General features: G+C 37.2%; 1 protein-coding gene and 1 pseudogene across 1 annotated transcript; one reads left to right on the forward strand and one right to left on the reverse strand.

Annotated features, from left to right (window-relative positions):
• Positions 1-2,685: 2,685 nt before the first annotated feature.
• Positions 2,686-4,677, reverse strand: LOC127743026 (uncharacterized). The gene has a single exon (XM_052255687.1). The coding sequence runs from the start codon at positions 4,675-4,677 to the stop codon at positions 2,686-2,688; it is 1,992 nt and encodes a 663-aa protein (XP_052111647.1).
• Positions 4,678-13,591: 8,914 nt separating this feature from the next.
• LOC127743027 (peroxidase 47-like) lies at positions 13,592-14,464 on the forward strand (annotated as a pseudogene).
• The last annotated feature ends 2,267 nt before the right edge of the window (positions 14,465-16,731 follow it).

Below are 16,731 nucleotides of genomic sequence, written 5' to 3' on the forward strand. Positions count from 1 at the left end.
GTATTGTAACTCCATAGAACTTCTGGAATGAGGTCTGCCCATTCTCCCTTAGCGTCGCCGAGTTTTTTCTTTAATCCCTGCAAGATAATTCTGTTAGCTGATTCAACTTGTTCGTTAGTTTGCGGATGCTCTACTGAGCTGAAATGATGTTTGATGTTAAAGTTTGTTAGAAAGGCAGCGAGCTTATGATCTGTGAATTGTCTCCCGTTATCCGAGATTATCTCTCTTGGTATACCGTATCTGCATATGATATTTTTCCATAAAAAAGATCGCACTTTTTCTGCCGTTATGTGTGCTAGTGGTTGTGCCTCGATCCACTTAGAGAAATAATCTATTGAAACCAAAAGGAACTTTACCTGGCCTGGCGCTTTCGGGAAAGGTCCGAGGATATCTAATCCCCACCTATCGAAAGGCCAGCTTACCTCTATGGTATGGAGTTCTTCGGCCGGGGTCTCTGAGAGTGTGGCGTGTTTTTGACAATTATCACACGCTTTGACTTTTGAGATGCAATCTCGCTTTATCGTCGGCCAATAATATCCTGTTCGCAGGATCTTTGCTGCTAAAGCTCGGCCACCAATATGGTTGCCGCAGACTCCTTCATGTGTTTCGGCCATGACATCCTCGGCCTCCTCGTTGCTAATGCACTTGAGTAGTGGTCGGGAGTGTCCTCGTCTGTACAAAGTGTTTCCTAGCACTGTATAGAAGCTTGCTCTTCTTCGGAAGAGTGGCAAGTTCGGCTCGTCATTTGGCGTAGTGCCTGTGTTGATGTATTCGAGAAAAGGTGTTCGCCAATCTGGGACTTGTGTAATACTCAGAATTGTATCCTGCTCAAAACTGTGTAATACTCAGAATTGTGTCCTGCTCAAAACTCGGTTTGTCAAGCGTTAGCTGGGACAGTGCCGACGTGTTTTCGGCTTGCCGAGTTGTGGCTAGTTTAGATAACACGTCGGCCCTGGTATTGTGTTCTCGGTTTACATGAATAATATCAAATTCTTTAAATTTTGAAATTAGGTCCTTTGTTATGAGCCAATATTTCTCTAACAAAGGATCTTTTACCTGGAATTCGCCCTTTATTTGATGTACCACTAACGAGGAGTCGCAGTAGGCTGTTATTCGAGGTATTTGCAGTTGTAGGGCGAGCTTTAATCCAGCGAGTAGGGCCTCATATTCTGCTTGATTGTTGCTTGCGTTGAAGCGGAACTGTAGTGACTGCTCGGCCACCACCTTGTCTCCTTCTTTGAGTAGTATCCCAGCCCCACTGCCTTCTTTGTTGGATGCTCCATCTACATGTATGGTCCATCTGACTTCTGTATTATGTGTGTCATTTGTCATCTCGGATATAAAGTCGGCCAGCACCTGTGACTTCAGCGTTTTCCTTGATTTGTACTGAATGTCAAACTCGGAGAGCTCGACCGACCATTTTATTAATCTGCCGGCGAGCTCGGGTTTGGTTAGTATCTGCCTTAATGGTTGGTCCGTTCGTACTATGATTGTGTGGCTCTGGAAATAGTGCCACAGTCTTCTTGCTGTTGTGATTAGTGCTAGTGCCAATTGTTCTATCTTCGGGTACCTTGTTTCTGTTGGTTGCAGTACCCTACTGATGAAATACACTGGGCTTTGCTTTTTCCCTGTTTCTGTTACTAGGACCGAGCTTATAGCATGGTTAGATACTGATAAATATAAGTATAATGGTTTACCTGTCTCTGGTCTTTGGAGGTTTGGTGGTGATGTTAGGCTTTGTTTGAGTTCGGTGAAAGAGTTCTCACATTGGTCTGTCCATGCAAATTTCTTGCCTTTGGAGAATGTTTGGAAAAAATGATAAGATCGGTTTGCCACCGCAGGTAGGAACCGAGATAAGGCGGCTATTCGTCCTGCTAGTTGTTGGACTTCTTTTATCGTCTTCGGGCTCGCCATATTCAGTACGGCTTTGCATTTTTCTGGGTTGGCTTCGATGCCTCGAGATGTTAGCATAAATCCGAGGAATTTTCCTCCTTGGACTCCGAAAGCACATTTGTCTGGATTGAGTCTCATGTTGTATGCTCGGAGTTGTTTGAAGATTTCTGATAAGTCGTCACAGTGTGACCCCTGCATGGGTGTTTTGGCTACCATGTCATCTACATAGACCTCCATATTGCGGCCTATCTGATGTTGGAATACTTTGTCCATCAGCCTTTGATATGTCGCACATGCGTTCTTTAGACCAAAGGGCATTACCTTGTAACAAAAATTCCCATGTTCTGTTATAAAAGCTGTTTTGCTTTGGTCTTCTGGGTGCATTAGAATCTGGTTATAGCCAGAGTATGCATCCATAAAACTCAAAGCTTTAAAACCAGAGGCGTTATCAACTAATTTATCAATACAAGGCAATGGATAAGCATCCTTGGGACAGGCTTTATTTAAGTTTGTAAAGTCGACGCACATGCGCCATTTACCTGAGTTCTTCCTTACCATTACCACGTTGGACAACCATGTGGTGAAACGAATTTCTCGGATGAAACCTGCGTTGAGGAGCTTTTTGGTTTCTTCCAGTGCTGCTTGTTTTTTCAACTCTCCGAGGTTCCTTTTCTTCTGTGCTACTGATCGGACTGTCTTGTCAATTGCCAGTTTATGGCAGATGACTTCTGGGCTTATTCCGGGCATATCATCTGGTGTCCATGCAAAGAGATCGGCGTTTTTGCGTAGTATCTATATGAGTTTTGCTCGGTCTTCCTCTTCTAATGCTTCTCCGATGTATGTGTATTGATTGTCATCTGTCGTTAGTGTTATTCGTTGGAGGTTGTCCATTGGGCGAGGTCTTTCGCCGAGGTCTTCTCTTGGGTCGAGATCGGCTAGCACGGTGGTGTCAGCCGAGTTATGTATGGATTGGACCTGGGGCCGAGTTATCTTCCTCGCCTGGTCCTTCTTTAGACAAGCGTTATAGCACTGCCGAGCTTCTTGGTGGTCGGTGTGAACCGTAGCTATCTTGTTTCCCTGCATTGGAAACTTAACACACAGATGTAATGTGGACACCACCGCTTTGAATATATTCAAGGCGGGTCTTCCGAGTATAATATTATAAGGGCTATAACAGTCTACTATTAGATATTGAATATCGATGGACTTTGACATAGGGATTTCTCCCATGGTGGTCTTTAGCCATATGTGTCCCATGATGGGGACTCTCTCTCCGGAGAACCCGATTAGCTCTCCAGAGGAAGGTCGTATTAATTTTTCAGATAATTTCATTTTTGTGAAGGTAGAGTAAAATAAAACATCAGCACTACTACCTGGATCTAATAATGTCTTTCTTACCAACAGTTCTCCGACTTGGATTGAAATTACCACGGGGTCGTCGAGGTTAGGGCTTGCCGATTTGAAGTCTGCTTGGTTGAAGGATATTGTGACATCTGACTCTTTGTCCTTCCTTGGTTGTATGGTTCCTTCGATTGCCAGCATTGCCCTGTAACTTCGTTTCCTGGCCGAGTTTGTTTCTCCTCCGCCTGCGAATCCTCCTGCTATGTGGTTAATGACTCCCCTTGGTGGATCAGGAGTCGTCCTCTCTTTTTTGTCGTCTGTCTTTGCTTGCTTATGCTCTATCCTGTCCGAGTTTCCTCTTTTGCCCTTCCGGGTCTCGATATACTTGTCCAAGAGCCCTTGGCGTGCTAGCCTTTCCAGGAGGTCCTTCGCGACGATGCAGTCATCCGTAGTGTGACCGAACTTTCGGTGGAAAGCACAATGCTTTGTTTTATCCACGAACCTCTGGTCCTGGTAGTTTCCTGCTCGGGCTGGTGGTTTTATGATTTTGGCGTTGAGGATTTCTCTGATAATGTTTTCTCTTCTGGTATTGAATCTGGTGTATGTGTTGTACTTTGAAGCAGGCTTGGAGGGTTTCTTACTGTCCCTGTTGACTGGCGATCTGAAAATTCTTTCTTCGTCTCTCCGATTTGGGTGTTTGTCCGATTTTTGAGCTTCTCGAAGTTCTTCGATTTCCATTTGACCTGCCGCCCTTTCACGGAACTCCTCCAGGGTCTTTGGCTTTGTTATGGCGATGGTCTCCCAGAATTTACCAGGTCTGAGGCCGGCTTTGAGGGCGTGCAGGTGAACAGCTGGGTCCAAGTCTTGGATCTCCATGGTGGCGTCAGCGAACCTGGTCATGTAGTCTTTCAGGCTCTCATGCTGGCCTTGTTTGATGGTGCCGAGATAGTCCGATCCGTGTACGTAGATTCTTGATGCGGCAAAGTAGTCGATGAATGATCTGGCAAGATCTTCGAAAGAGGAAATTGATCCCTCAGGGAGTTTGGAGAACCAGAGTAATGCAGCGCCGTCGAGGTAGGTTGGGAATGCTCGGCAAAGGACAGGCTCGTTCTTAGGGCCGTTGAAAAACATCATTGACTGGAACTTTTTTATGTGGGCTCGGGGGTCGCCGAACCCTTTGTACGGTTCCAGTGCGGTCGGGAGAGTAAAGTTTTTTGGCATCTGATAATTTGTGATCTCCTCGGAGAAGGGGTTGTCGAGGATGAGCTTCTCTTTTGGCGGGGCGATGTTCAAGGGGTCTGTGGCACCTTGAGCCGAGTTTTTGGAGCTTTCTCCATTGTTCTGCATAGACAACTCGGCTATTCTTCGTACTTCCGCCTGCAGCTCGGCGATTCGAGCTAGGAGGTCATCCTGTGAGAGTTGTGGGCTTTCCTTGTCAGCCATGTTCGAGGATCGGGAATCCTGCAAAATAGGGTAGAAGACTAAACAAAGAAGAAAGTGGGGTTAGATGTACTCCGGCCCCATGGTGGGCGCCAAGTGATTCGTCCGAACACTGGAGGCCGAGCTCAAGCACTTCCGAGCAGATCGCCGGTGAAGGGGAAGAGCTTTACGTCGGCCGGAATCAAACACCGCGGCGGGAATACCTGCACAAGATACTCCGACGCTCAAGTCAGTAGTGATTCAAAGTGAATGAATGAAATGAGTTTAGAGTAAAGAGTAAGAGACTAAGAGTGATAGAACCTGAGGTCTAGCCGAGTGTATTAGCTAGGTTTTATAGGAGTTGGTTTTACCCGTTGGTGGATAAGTCCCTAGTTTATAGATTGGTTAAGATATTCTGTTTTGGTGCTATAAACCAGTTGAGCACGTTTCTTATTTTCAGTTGGGTGATGCTGCTTCGGTCCTGATCATGTGCCGAGATTTTCGGACGGCTGATACGGGACCGAGCTTTAATGATGCACGTGTCTTTTTATTTGATTGGGCTTCAGATATTTGCGTTCCGAGCATTCCGGGCGACCGAGGATACGGATAACGTATCACATGTATATAAGTCATTAGGCTCTATTTGATTGTTATTTTAATATAAATGAGACATAAATATAAATATATAAGAGTATATAAATATAAGAAGATATTAATTTTATATTACACTTGAAAGTTAGACAGAATAAAATACACAATTTATTATTATATAAAATTTTAATTTTATCTTTATTATTTTAACATTGACATTATTGCTTTTACATTTTTTTATTTTTCTTTTAAAATTATCGAAAACTACCACTACTTTTAAATCAAATCAGAAACTATAAAACTCTGATTCAAACTAAAATTTAATATGTATAATAATAAAATTAAATTTATAATAATGTGATTTTTGGAATGATTCAGAAACATCTATTTATATTTTTACACAAATTCAAATTAAATTCAATAAATATAAAATTTAATTTTTTCAATAAAAGATAAAAAAAATTCAAATTCAGAGACTACATATATTGAAACGACAAATAATGAGATAAAAATAGGACAATGAGGTGAAAAGAGGACGAGAGACAGAACCGTAAATCTGTAGTTATTTTTCATGTGCAAAAATCTTAAAGAGGAACAAAAAGAAACGTTCTTTTTATAAAATACGAATATCGTCAAAAAGAAATTGAAAACAGTACCATTGTAACTCTAAATCAACGAAATAAAAGAATAAAATTGTAAAAAAATTAGAATTTCAAGTTACAAATTTATGTTTCAGTATTTTTGAAAAACACAAAATATATATTTTTAATTGGTACTTATATATAACCATATTTTTTATAATTTGTATCTCAATAAACAAATATCATATATATCTCTCCTATATTTTCGTATCTATAATTTGATGCACATGTGTATCAAATATAAACGCTGCCTTATCTAACATTAACAGCGCTCCAAATTTCATTTTCAATTCAAATTCATAGTTAAAATTAAAAAAATAGTATTCCATCAATTGCTAAACAATAATGCTAGGAAATCAAGATGGTTCAGCTAAAAATTAATCAAATACCTATGAGTGAATTTAAAACTTCTACGTGAATGATATTTATACTAGGTATTAGAATGTTTCTTTTCTTTATAAATTGGATGGTTTTAAATCTGTTTTCTGATTTATCATGTTTTAGGTATTTGGAGAGAGAAGGAGGGTGAAGAGACGGAAGCTAATTGAACCAGTTTCCATGATTTACGTTGCAATGATACTGAACGTATCTCATCCTAATTTGGATGTGGTGAAATATTTAATAACTAATATTTTAAATCATAAATAAATAAAACTAATTACTATATTTATAATTAATTAACTCCGCCTATGTTACACTTGCGGTACATAGCCGGTCCCAAACCCGGATAAAGGAGGAGGGTTGTGTTAGGTCTTCGGCAACCAACATAAAAATATAGCCGAACCCCCATGACATGAATCAAAGACATTATTGCGCTAAAGCTAGGTCGTTGCCCGGAAGCAACGCGCCGTATGGGTCGAGTACGGTGTCAAAACAAGAGCCGGATGTAGTGTTAAATAAGTAAGGGTTCTCACGTTTTCGTGAACGGATGAGGGTAAATAAGCTAGTTCACAAAGTAAAAGGTGAAGGTCGAAGCGACAGAAGGTTGAGATTTGTGACATGGAACATAGGCACTCTAACAGAAAAGTCCATGGAGGTGGTGGACACCATGACAAGGAGGAAGATTAACATTATATGCCTACAAGAAACGAAATGGGTTGATGCAAAGGCTAGGGAGTTTGATACTTCTGGTTTCAAACTTTGGTATATAGGAAAGGTGAAGAATAGGAATGGGGTTGGAATAATTGTGGATAAGCAGTGGAAGAAGGACGTAGTGGATGTCAAGAGGGTTGGAGATCGGATCATCTCTATCAAACTTGTGGTGGAGGGAAGTGCTTTCCATGTGATTAGCGCCTATGCACCGCAAGTAGGTTCGGACGAACAACACAAGATAAGGTTTTGGGAGGATCTAGAGAGTTTGGTTCAAGGCATACCTTTGGGAGATAAGATTTTCTTAAGAGGAGATTTAAATGGCCATGTTGGGAGAGAAGTGATCGGATATGAGAGTATTCACGGAGGCCATGGTTTCGGGGTGATCAATGCCGAGGGTAAAACTATTTTGGACTTTTCCTCAACCTTTGATCTTCTCATTGCAAATACATGTTTAAAAAAGAGAGACGAACATCTTATAACCTATAAGAGTGGCATGACAAGCTCTCAAATCGACTTCTTCTTGTTGAGGAGAGTTGACCGGAAATTTTGCATTAATTGTAAAATTATCTCGGGAGAGAGTTTGACAATACAACATAGGGTGCTCGTCATGGATTTTCGCGTTGAGAAAAAGTTGAGGAAAAGACATCATACGAAGAACCCAAGGACGAGGTGGTGGCGGATGAAAGGTGAGGAACAAAGAAGCTTCCTAAGACGAGTAGGAGAAGAGACAAAGTGGGATGGGAATGAAAGCGTGAAAGAGATGTGGAAGGAGATGGCAGAAGTTATTAGAAAAACAGCAAAAGAAAGTTTTGGTGAATCTAAAGGAATAGGACCAAGAGACAAGGAGTCCTGGTGGTGGAATGCGAGTATACAAGAAAAAATAAAGATAAAAAGGGAATGCATTAAAGAGTGGTCTTTATGCCGCAATGCAGATAACTGGAAAAAATATAAAGCGGCTAAGAAAGAGACAAAAGTGATTGTAAGTGAAGCAAAAACAAGAGCATATGAAGGTCTCTACCAGTCTTTAGGCACGAAAGAAGAAGAAAAAGGTATATATAGAATCGCAAAGAGCCGGGAAAGAAGAACGAGAGATTTGGATCAGGTTAAGTGCATAAAGGATAAGGATGGAGAGGTGTTGGCTCAAGAGGAGAAGATTAATGAAAGGTGAAAGAGCTACTTCTACGAGTTATTTAATGAGGGACAAAAGACTCCTCCGAGCCTTGGTCGATTATGCACAAGGGAAGAAGATTAAAACTTTGACTACTATCGAAAGATTCGAGACTTCGAGGTAAAAGAGGCTCTAAAGCATATGAAAAATGGCAGGGCAGTAGGACCTGATAATATTCCGATTGAGGTTTGGAAGGGGCTTGGAGAAAAAGGCATCAACTGGTTAACCAAGATTTTTAATGAGATTTTAAGGTCAAAGAAGATGTCTGATGAGTGGAGAAAGAGCACATTGGTACCTATCTACAAGGATAAGGGGGATATACAAAGTTGCGAAAACTATAGAGGGATTAAGCTTATGAGTCATACTATGAAGTTATGGGAAAGGTGATAGAACGGAGGTTGAGAAAAGAGACACAAGTAACAGAGAACCAATTTGGATTTATGCCAGGAAGATCTACCACTGAAGTGATATACCTATTAAGAAGGATGATGGAGAGGTATCGTAGTAATAAAAGGGATCTACATATGGTGTTTATTGATTTGGAAAAAGCGTATGATAGGGTACCAAGGGAGGTCTTATGGAAGGTTTTAGAAAAGAGGAGAGTAAGGATCGCATATATTCGAGCAATTAAAGACATGTATGATGGGGTCACAACTAGTGTGAAGACTCAAGGTGGTGTGATGGAGGAATTCCCTATTGGTATAGGATTACACCAGGGATCATCCTTAAGTCCATACCTTTTCACATTAGTCTTGGAAGTACTCACAGAGCACATCCAAGAGCCTGTGCCATGGTGTATGCTTTTTGCCGATGATATCGTCCTTATGGGAGAGTCAAGGGAAGACCTAAATAAGAAGTTGGAGTTATGGAGAGAAGCTTTAGAAGTGTATGGTCTGCACATAAGCCGTAGCAAGATGGAATATATGGAATGTAAGTTCAGTTTGAGAAGGAAAAACCCCAATATAGAGGTGAAGATTGGAGAAAACATTTTAGGAAAAGTTAAAAGTTTTAAGTATCTTGTGTGCATCATACAGGATAATGGAGAGATTGAACAGGATGTAAATCATAGGATCCAAGCAGGTTGGTCAAAATGGCGGAGTGCATCTGGTTTTATATGCAACAAAAAAGTGCCTTTAAAACTTAAAGGTAAATTCTATCACACTGCTATAAGACCGGCTATGTTATATGGTACGGACTGTTGGACAGCTAAGGGAGAGCACGAACATAAGCTGAGTGTGGCAGAGATAAAGATGTTGAGATGGATGAGTGGTCATACACGATTGGATAAAATAAAGAATGAAGATATAAGGGAGAGAGTTGGAGTAGCACCCATTGTGGAAAAGATGGTTGAATCGCGTCTCAGGTGGTTTGGACATGTGAGAAGAAGACCGATAGAACATCCGTAAGCAAGATGATCAGCTCCCGAAGATTGTAAATTAGAAAGAATGCACCATATATGTAAATAAATGCTGCTATTTTTTATTAAATTATTAACCATGTTGCATGTACCATATGATACTTTGTGTCTTTCAACTATTATCATGCAACCAATCATTATATGATTTAACATGTTATTTATAATATTGATACTGCTTTGATATTATTCAAGCACATTTAATGAGATAAACTTAGCTATGTTTATTTAGCTCCATTTGCATGACTCTCAAGTCTTGCATGCAATTGCACAATGTTTTCTTGTGTCTCCAATTGTTAAATTTTGGATTCTGCCAAGAATTCTATCATTTTTTTCCTGCTTTAGTTAGTAATCTCCTTTCTTAGAATAATGGTTAATTTTAGGGGTTTGTTTTCCATTGGTAATAGATGCAAGAAGTTAGGAATCTAATACTAAGTGATTGTTATTTCCTAAGTCACAAGGGTTTGGAAGCAATTACTACTAGATGCAAGGAACTTACACATCTTGAAGTCAATGGATGCCACAACATTCGGGTTTTGGGGCTAGAATCTGTTGGAAGATCTTGCCAGTATGTATGTAAAATAAGAAATGCATTAACCATTCAATAAATAGGCAACATAAGGAAGCATGGGACACATGTTTGGCCTCTTTATATTTACTTTTGGTCAAGTTTTTCATTGCTTGTTATGTTTGTTTTTCTGTATATTTTTCGTTTGTGGTGCTAAGCTCGACTTTCTATTTGCAGACGTCTGATTGTGTTGCCATTACTTTACTATCAAAGAATTGTTGATGTTGGTATTCTTCAGGATTGAGAACAATGCAAGTTCTTACAAACTCTTCAACAGGTAAATTACTCAAACTTTGGGAATGGTGCTATATATGGTATACCTATTGGCTGTAGGAATTTAAAGAAACTTCATATCCATTGCTGTTATGAGGTACTTCATCTGCATGCCTATTTGGTTTATCTTGTTAAACTTCATTTAAAAACGAATATTTTTGGGATGGCTCGCTTTCAAAATGCTCTGTGTGTAATGTAATGTAGGAGAATGACTATAATTCATTTCGTCTGAACACATAATTTTACCAATTTTTTCTTTATCTAAATGGCTTCTTTTGTTGATTCTACATTTAAAACTAATGTTAGTAAATAAAATCCGAGAACCATGAGAATTTGAGACCAGTGAGCTACATGAAAATGAATGTCAAAATGCAATATTTAACTTAGTTACAGTAATTTATTCACGTCCCATGCATAATTTACCATTTCTTTTAGATCTATTTTATGGTCCAATACTGCATTCCTATTCTGGACACACATGAAAGTGTGTTATATTTTCTATATATGATATAATAAAATTAATTGGTATATGCTATGATGTCTATGCAACTTTAGCAAAAATTTAAAATATTGAAATTAAAACATACTTTTTAGTATGTTACTCATTTTTGTTGAGTTTGAAGATTAAAAGTGTTTTATCTAAATACAATTTTAGCATTAGTAGTAGGCTTTTAGCCTTTTTTTTCTTTTCTTTAGTTTCAATGTTTCCTAAATTTTTAAAAGGTGCAGATGATTCTGCTACAAGTTGAGGTCATTGCTGCTTGATTTCGATGGCTGATTTATATATAGCTCTATTGCACCAAGTATCATTTGTTATATGTACTTTCTCATTTTACTTTATGAAAGTATCTTTTTCTTCCTAAAAGATTAATTCTTTGTTGTTAATAGTATATTTTTTGTTACTCTATCTTGAATCTGCTTTGTTATTTTTTATCTGTTCTAAATCTGCTTTGGTATATATAGCATATGATTTTTTTAATTTGTTGATTGTTACATGTCTTTGATTACTACAACCATTAGTAAATACATATGATGCAGGCATTCATTTATTTATTTTCTAAATTTGATCTTTTTTATTTCTTTTGCTTTTTTATATTTATTATAATTTAAATAATACTGTATATTATTGTTGGTTTTAACCTTTTTTCTTTTTCTTCTTTTAGAAAACTATTATAGAATCTTTTAACTGATCACCCTTATTTTTATTTATTTTTTATTTTCAGATTTTCTTATTATTATTTAATTCATTGGCTAAAACATTTGAAATTGCTTAGCACCCAAATTTTCAGATAAATTTAAACTATAGATGTAGATGAGTTTGAGTATAATTTTGATAATTTGGGATTTAGTATATTTTAAATTGTATTCAAAAAATAAAAAAATAGAATTAATTTCGAATAATATATCTTTATCTTATAATAACTGTTTTATTTTATTTTAATTTTTCATGTTAGTGCAATGGTTGGTTTTATGATTTGCTCAACTAAGGAACCACCCCTAAATTTCAAGTATACAGTGATTCCTATAGACGAAAAGGAGTTTTAGAAGGGCCATTGAAATTTTACATCAATTGATATAAGCTTAAAACAATTTTTTTATTATTGTTAACTATTGTTACGCAATTTTGATTTCTTTTTCTTTTTTATTATTTAGTATTTTTTATGGCATACAAAATAAGTTTTTCTCTCTTTATTTTACTTTTTTTTCCTCTACACTTTTCATTTTCGGCTCCCTACAATAATTATTATAGATGGTTTTAATGAAATAGCACGTTGCTTCATGTCTTGATTTAAATATTTTGCACTATTAGGTGTTAAAAGGATCATGTCAATGAAGATAAGTAGTCTAAAGTAAAAGGTAAAGTGGTTTGCATGATGAAAAAAAATGATACAAGAAAAAATTAATGGAGATACACTGTAAATTGATTGGTAAATGTTGTACTTATCAAAATTAACGATTTGAAGCTGCTGTTAGATAACAAGAATATAATTGAATGGATAAACTCAAAAGCCAAAGAATAAGTAAACTGGAAGATGCAGTTTTTGAGGAACAAAACAATTAGCCCAGGCATATATTCCAGGATCTAAGCATTGTGGCCAAACGTAATAGAAAATTCAGAGCCAAATTAAAATAGATTGGGATTGAACTAGTTGTGAAAGAGAAACGAATGCGTTAGATGCTACGAGAATGTAATTTATTAAGGAAAATGACATAATGTAACGGTGCACTTAATGTTAACGATTTTAGAGACAAAATGGTAAGGTGTGCATGAAGGACATGAATACTAGTACTGGGTCTATTTTTTAGAATAGGACAACACGACAAGACTAGATAGAACAAGACACAAAAAATAGAAATATAAAATTTCATATTTTTGTATTTTGTTTGGTGATAAACCAGAACAAATTATGAAAATATAATTTATTCTCATTTTTTTTATTCAAAAAATTTTAAAAAAATATAATAATAAAAAAATTATAATTATGAAAAATTAATAAGAATAATAAAAAAAATAAAAAATAAATCGTGTTCTTTGTTAGTATCTCGGTGTCCTTTTTGTCAGGATAGACACAAAATACATTAATTCAGTGTCTATGGATACAATGTCTTTGTCTATGTCTCATCTATCAAACACGATTTGTATCTCTATGTCCCTGTCTCAGTGTTGTGTTCTGTCTCTATAAACAAATGCAGCCTAGGAGACTATCACGGACTGAACCAGTTCTAAAAATAGAGTGATGCTATTGTAAAAAAATATTTTGTATTCTAAAAATTAATTATTATATATTATATATATTTATATGTATTAGTTAATAGTTTTTCATTATTTAAGTTAATTGAATACATTCTATGCCTTACAATTTTAATTAGCATATATGATATATTTAATATTTTTTTATTATTTTTGTATCATGTCTGTGCAACTGGATTGATGCACTATGTCACGGTAAATTTTAGAAAGTTAGATTTAACGGTATTTGTATAGTTTTCTAAATTGTTTGAGAATGCTCTAGATGGTTCTAGAACATTCTAGAATCTTCTAGAAGATCCTGAAATACCTTAGAAAGTTCTAGAAGATTCTAGAAGGTCATAGAGTATTTTAGAAGAGTCTTAATATATATAAAAGTATGAAGAGTAGTATGAAATAATCTAGAAGTATTTAGAAAGTTGTGGTAGAATAGATATTTGTAATGAAGGTTCTAGATGATTAATTTGGACCGTTGATTAGATTTAATCCTAACCATCTATTAAGGAGCTAAATTGAATGGCTATAATAGGAGGTGAGAATTAGTGTGTGAGTCATTTGTAACAAATATTTGAGAAATAAAGTATTCTTTCTACTAAAACTTCCTATTAAAAATATATATTATGAATGGCGCAATGAACAGGCAGGGCCAGTTTATGACATACCAAAGGGAAGAAAAGATGGAACAAAGTCCAAAATTGAGGATACCATGAATCTGCCATCTCCCAACTTCAATGCTTTTGATCTCATCAAGATGTTTGGCCAACATGGCTTTTCAGCACAAGAGATGGTGACTCTCTCTGGTAATTAATATACATATATGTTTCTATGCTTCTATTTCTATCTATACATGCTTGTTGATGAATAATGAATATCATAATTAAGGAAAACTTTTTGACAAAGGCTTCTAAATTCATAATTACTAGCTTTCACCGTGTCATTCCTCCTGTTACAAAATATCTATATATTAAACTATAAATGCATATAATTTTCAAATAGAATAGTGGATTTAAATTTGGACTCAAAATTTGCAAAGACACTGTCCAGAACATACAGTGATAGTAATAATGCTGAGCATCCCTTTGATGAAACAAGGAATGATTTCGATAACTTGTACTTCGAGGCTTTTGATTTCCGTCTCACATCGGATCAAACATTGTTCATTAGTCCAAGAACTAGGAACTTTGTCAACTCTTATGCACAAAACGAAGCCTTGTTCTTCTTGGATTTTCAACAAGCCATGATCAAAATGAGCTTGCTTGATATCAAAGAAGGTTTCAAGAGTCAAGTTAAAGATAACTGCTGCAAAATAAATTGAATTGGAAGATCTATCTATACCTTATTTAAAATTAATATATGATCGATGTATTTATGTCTATAGTTTGATAAATATTACATTAGCACATAAACATAATTGACAATTATCGAATTCAATAATTTCTCCAGAAATTTTGTAATTTCATTGAAATTGAATATGATACATACTTGTGAATAGTACATTGTTCCACCGAGATTGGTATCGAATATATGAATACTCGGCCTATGTAGGTTATGCCTCCTCAAAAAATTCCTATGGACCAAACCCCTGGAGCTTGGGAAAAAATCCAATAGAGGAAAAAAAGTCCATCAACCATGCATAATTTAAGGAATAATGAAAAAAAAAAGCTCAACAATTGTTACAGATACCTAACTTAATTAGTTAGCAATTAATTAGTCATTCTTCCTACTGTATAGCAGTTAGTTAGGCTCTTAGCTCACTTGTATATATATACCTTGTAATTACTTACGTACTCAATGAAATCATCTTTTTTCTCCATTCCCTTTTCACATTCCAATATGGTATCAGATGTAATTCTTTTTCACACTTCCGCATTATTCTCTCCCTTCATTCTTTAATTTTCTCAGGAAAATTTCCTAATTTTCCATTCTTCTTTCTCGCTCTTTCTCGTTTTGGCAAGAACATTCTTCCTCAATCGATACCTCTTCTTTTCCTCTATTCTTCTACTCATCAATCAGAATGTCTCCAATTTTTGTATCTACAGTTCCTTAGGGAGACTCCAATACTCCTCGAGTTCTGGCACCACCTTCGCCGATTCCTGATGCGTATCTGCTCCAGTCTGGCGATCACCAAGGGCTCGTGCTTATTTCACAACCCCTAGAAGAAGACAACCACGCTTCTTGGTGCAGATCGATGAGACTTGCGTTGAGTGGAAAATGCAAAATCTGCTTCATCGATGGCTCCCTCCCAAAGCCAGATCCAGTTCTTGACCATGCGCTCACTGAATCGTGGCAGTGCACAAATGACATCGTCACTACGTGGTTGCTGAATGCGATCTCCAAGGATATTGTGGCAAGCGTCATCTATGCTGGATCCGCGGCTTTACTCTGGCAAGATTTGGAGACTCGCTTCTCTCAGAACAACGCACCTCGCATCTTTGAGCTGAAGAGGTCACTCGTGTCTCTGACTCAAGGCTCTCTCTCGGTCTCACAGTATTTCACAAAGTTGAAGATACTTTGGGAAGAACTCAACACCTTCAAGCCATTGGTATCTTGTTCCTGTGGTGGCGTTAAGCCGATTCAAGCTTTTTTTTTTATCAAGAATATATGATACTGTTCCTTATGGGTCTCAATGAGAATTTGGCAAGTGTTCAAAGCCAGATCCTATTGTCAGATCCACTGCCTCCGATTGGAAAAGTCTTTTCTCTTGTGTTGCAAGAGGAGAAGCAGAGAGCACTCACCTCTCCAAGCCAACATATGGCTTTTGCTGTTAAACAGTATCCAAGACCCACCGCTCCTTCTGGACCCAAGGTGAAAGGGAGGAAAGATCGTCCACTCTGTGCTCATTATGGGTTGCTGGGACATAATGAGGATAAATGTTATCGTCTCCATGGATATCCTCCTGGATATTCCCAGAACAAGCCTGTGAATGCCAAATCCCAAGTGCATCATGTTGCCAAGGTCGCTCATGATCAAGAAAGCCAAGATCCATCTCCAACATCCATCTTTTCACTTACAGCAGCTCAGTCCAACCAATTGATGACTCTCTTGCAAACTCAGCAGGCTCTTCAGGACATTGAACCTGAAATTTGTGCAGGTGAAGTGTTTTCCTCATGTTATTCGAATCAAATGGCAGAGGTTAGTTCTTGGATAATTGATTCCGGAGCTACCACTCACATCACTAATTCTTTTAAATTTTTGGAAAATGCCAAACCTCTTACAAATCATTTTTTTACTTTACCTGACCATACCAAAATTCATGCCTTACCTATTGGTAATGTTGTTATTAATTCTTCTTTAATCCTTTACAATGTCATATCCATTCCCTCTTTCCGAGTTAATTTGATTTCTGTTAGTTCTTTGTTGAAATTGTCTAACTGCAAAGTTCTCTTTTCTGACTTAGCCTTCATCATACAGGACATGACCTCCAAGAAGGTGATTGACAGAGGTGATGAAACTGATGACCTGTTTCTGCTACAATAACCTTTCACAGTTCGTACTAGGAGTTCTGTTCATAGCTGTAGATCAGTAACCAATGTTGATAGCACTATTTGGCATGTTCCTTTAGGTCACACTTCAGAAAAAGTC

Source organism: Arachis duranensis, chromosome 10 (assembly GCF_000817695.3).
Source record: "Arachis duranensis cultivar V14167 chromosome 10, aradu.V14167.gnm2.J7QH, whole genome shotgun sequence".
Classification (NCBI taxonomy): Eukaryota; Viridiplantae; Streptophyta; class Magnoliopsida; order Fabales; family Fabaceae; genus Arachis; species Arachis duranensis.

Coding starts and splice junctions, on each gene's coding strand:
- LOC127743026 (XM_052255687.1), bottom strand. CDS start 4,677: ATGGCTGACAAGGAAAGCCCACAACTCTCACAGGATGACCTCCTAGCT.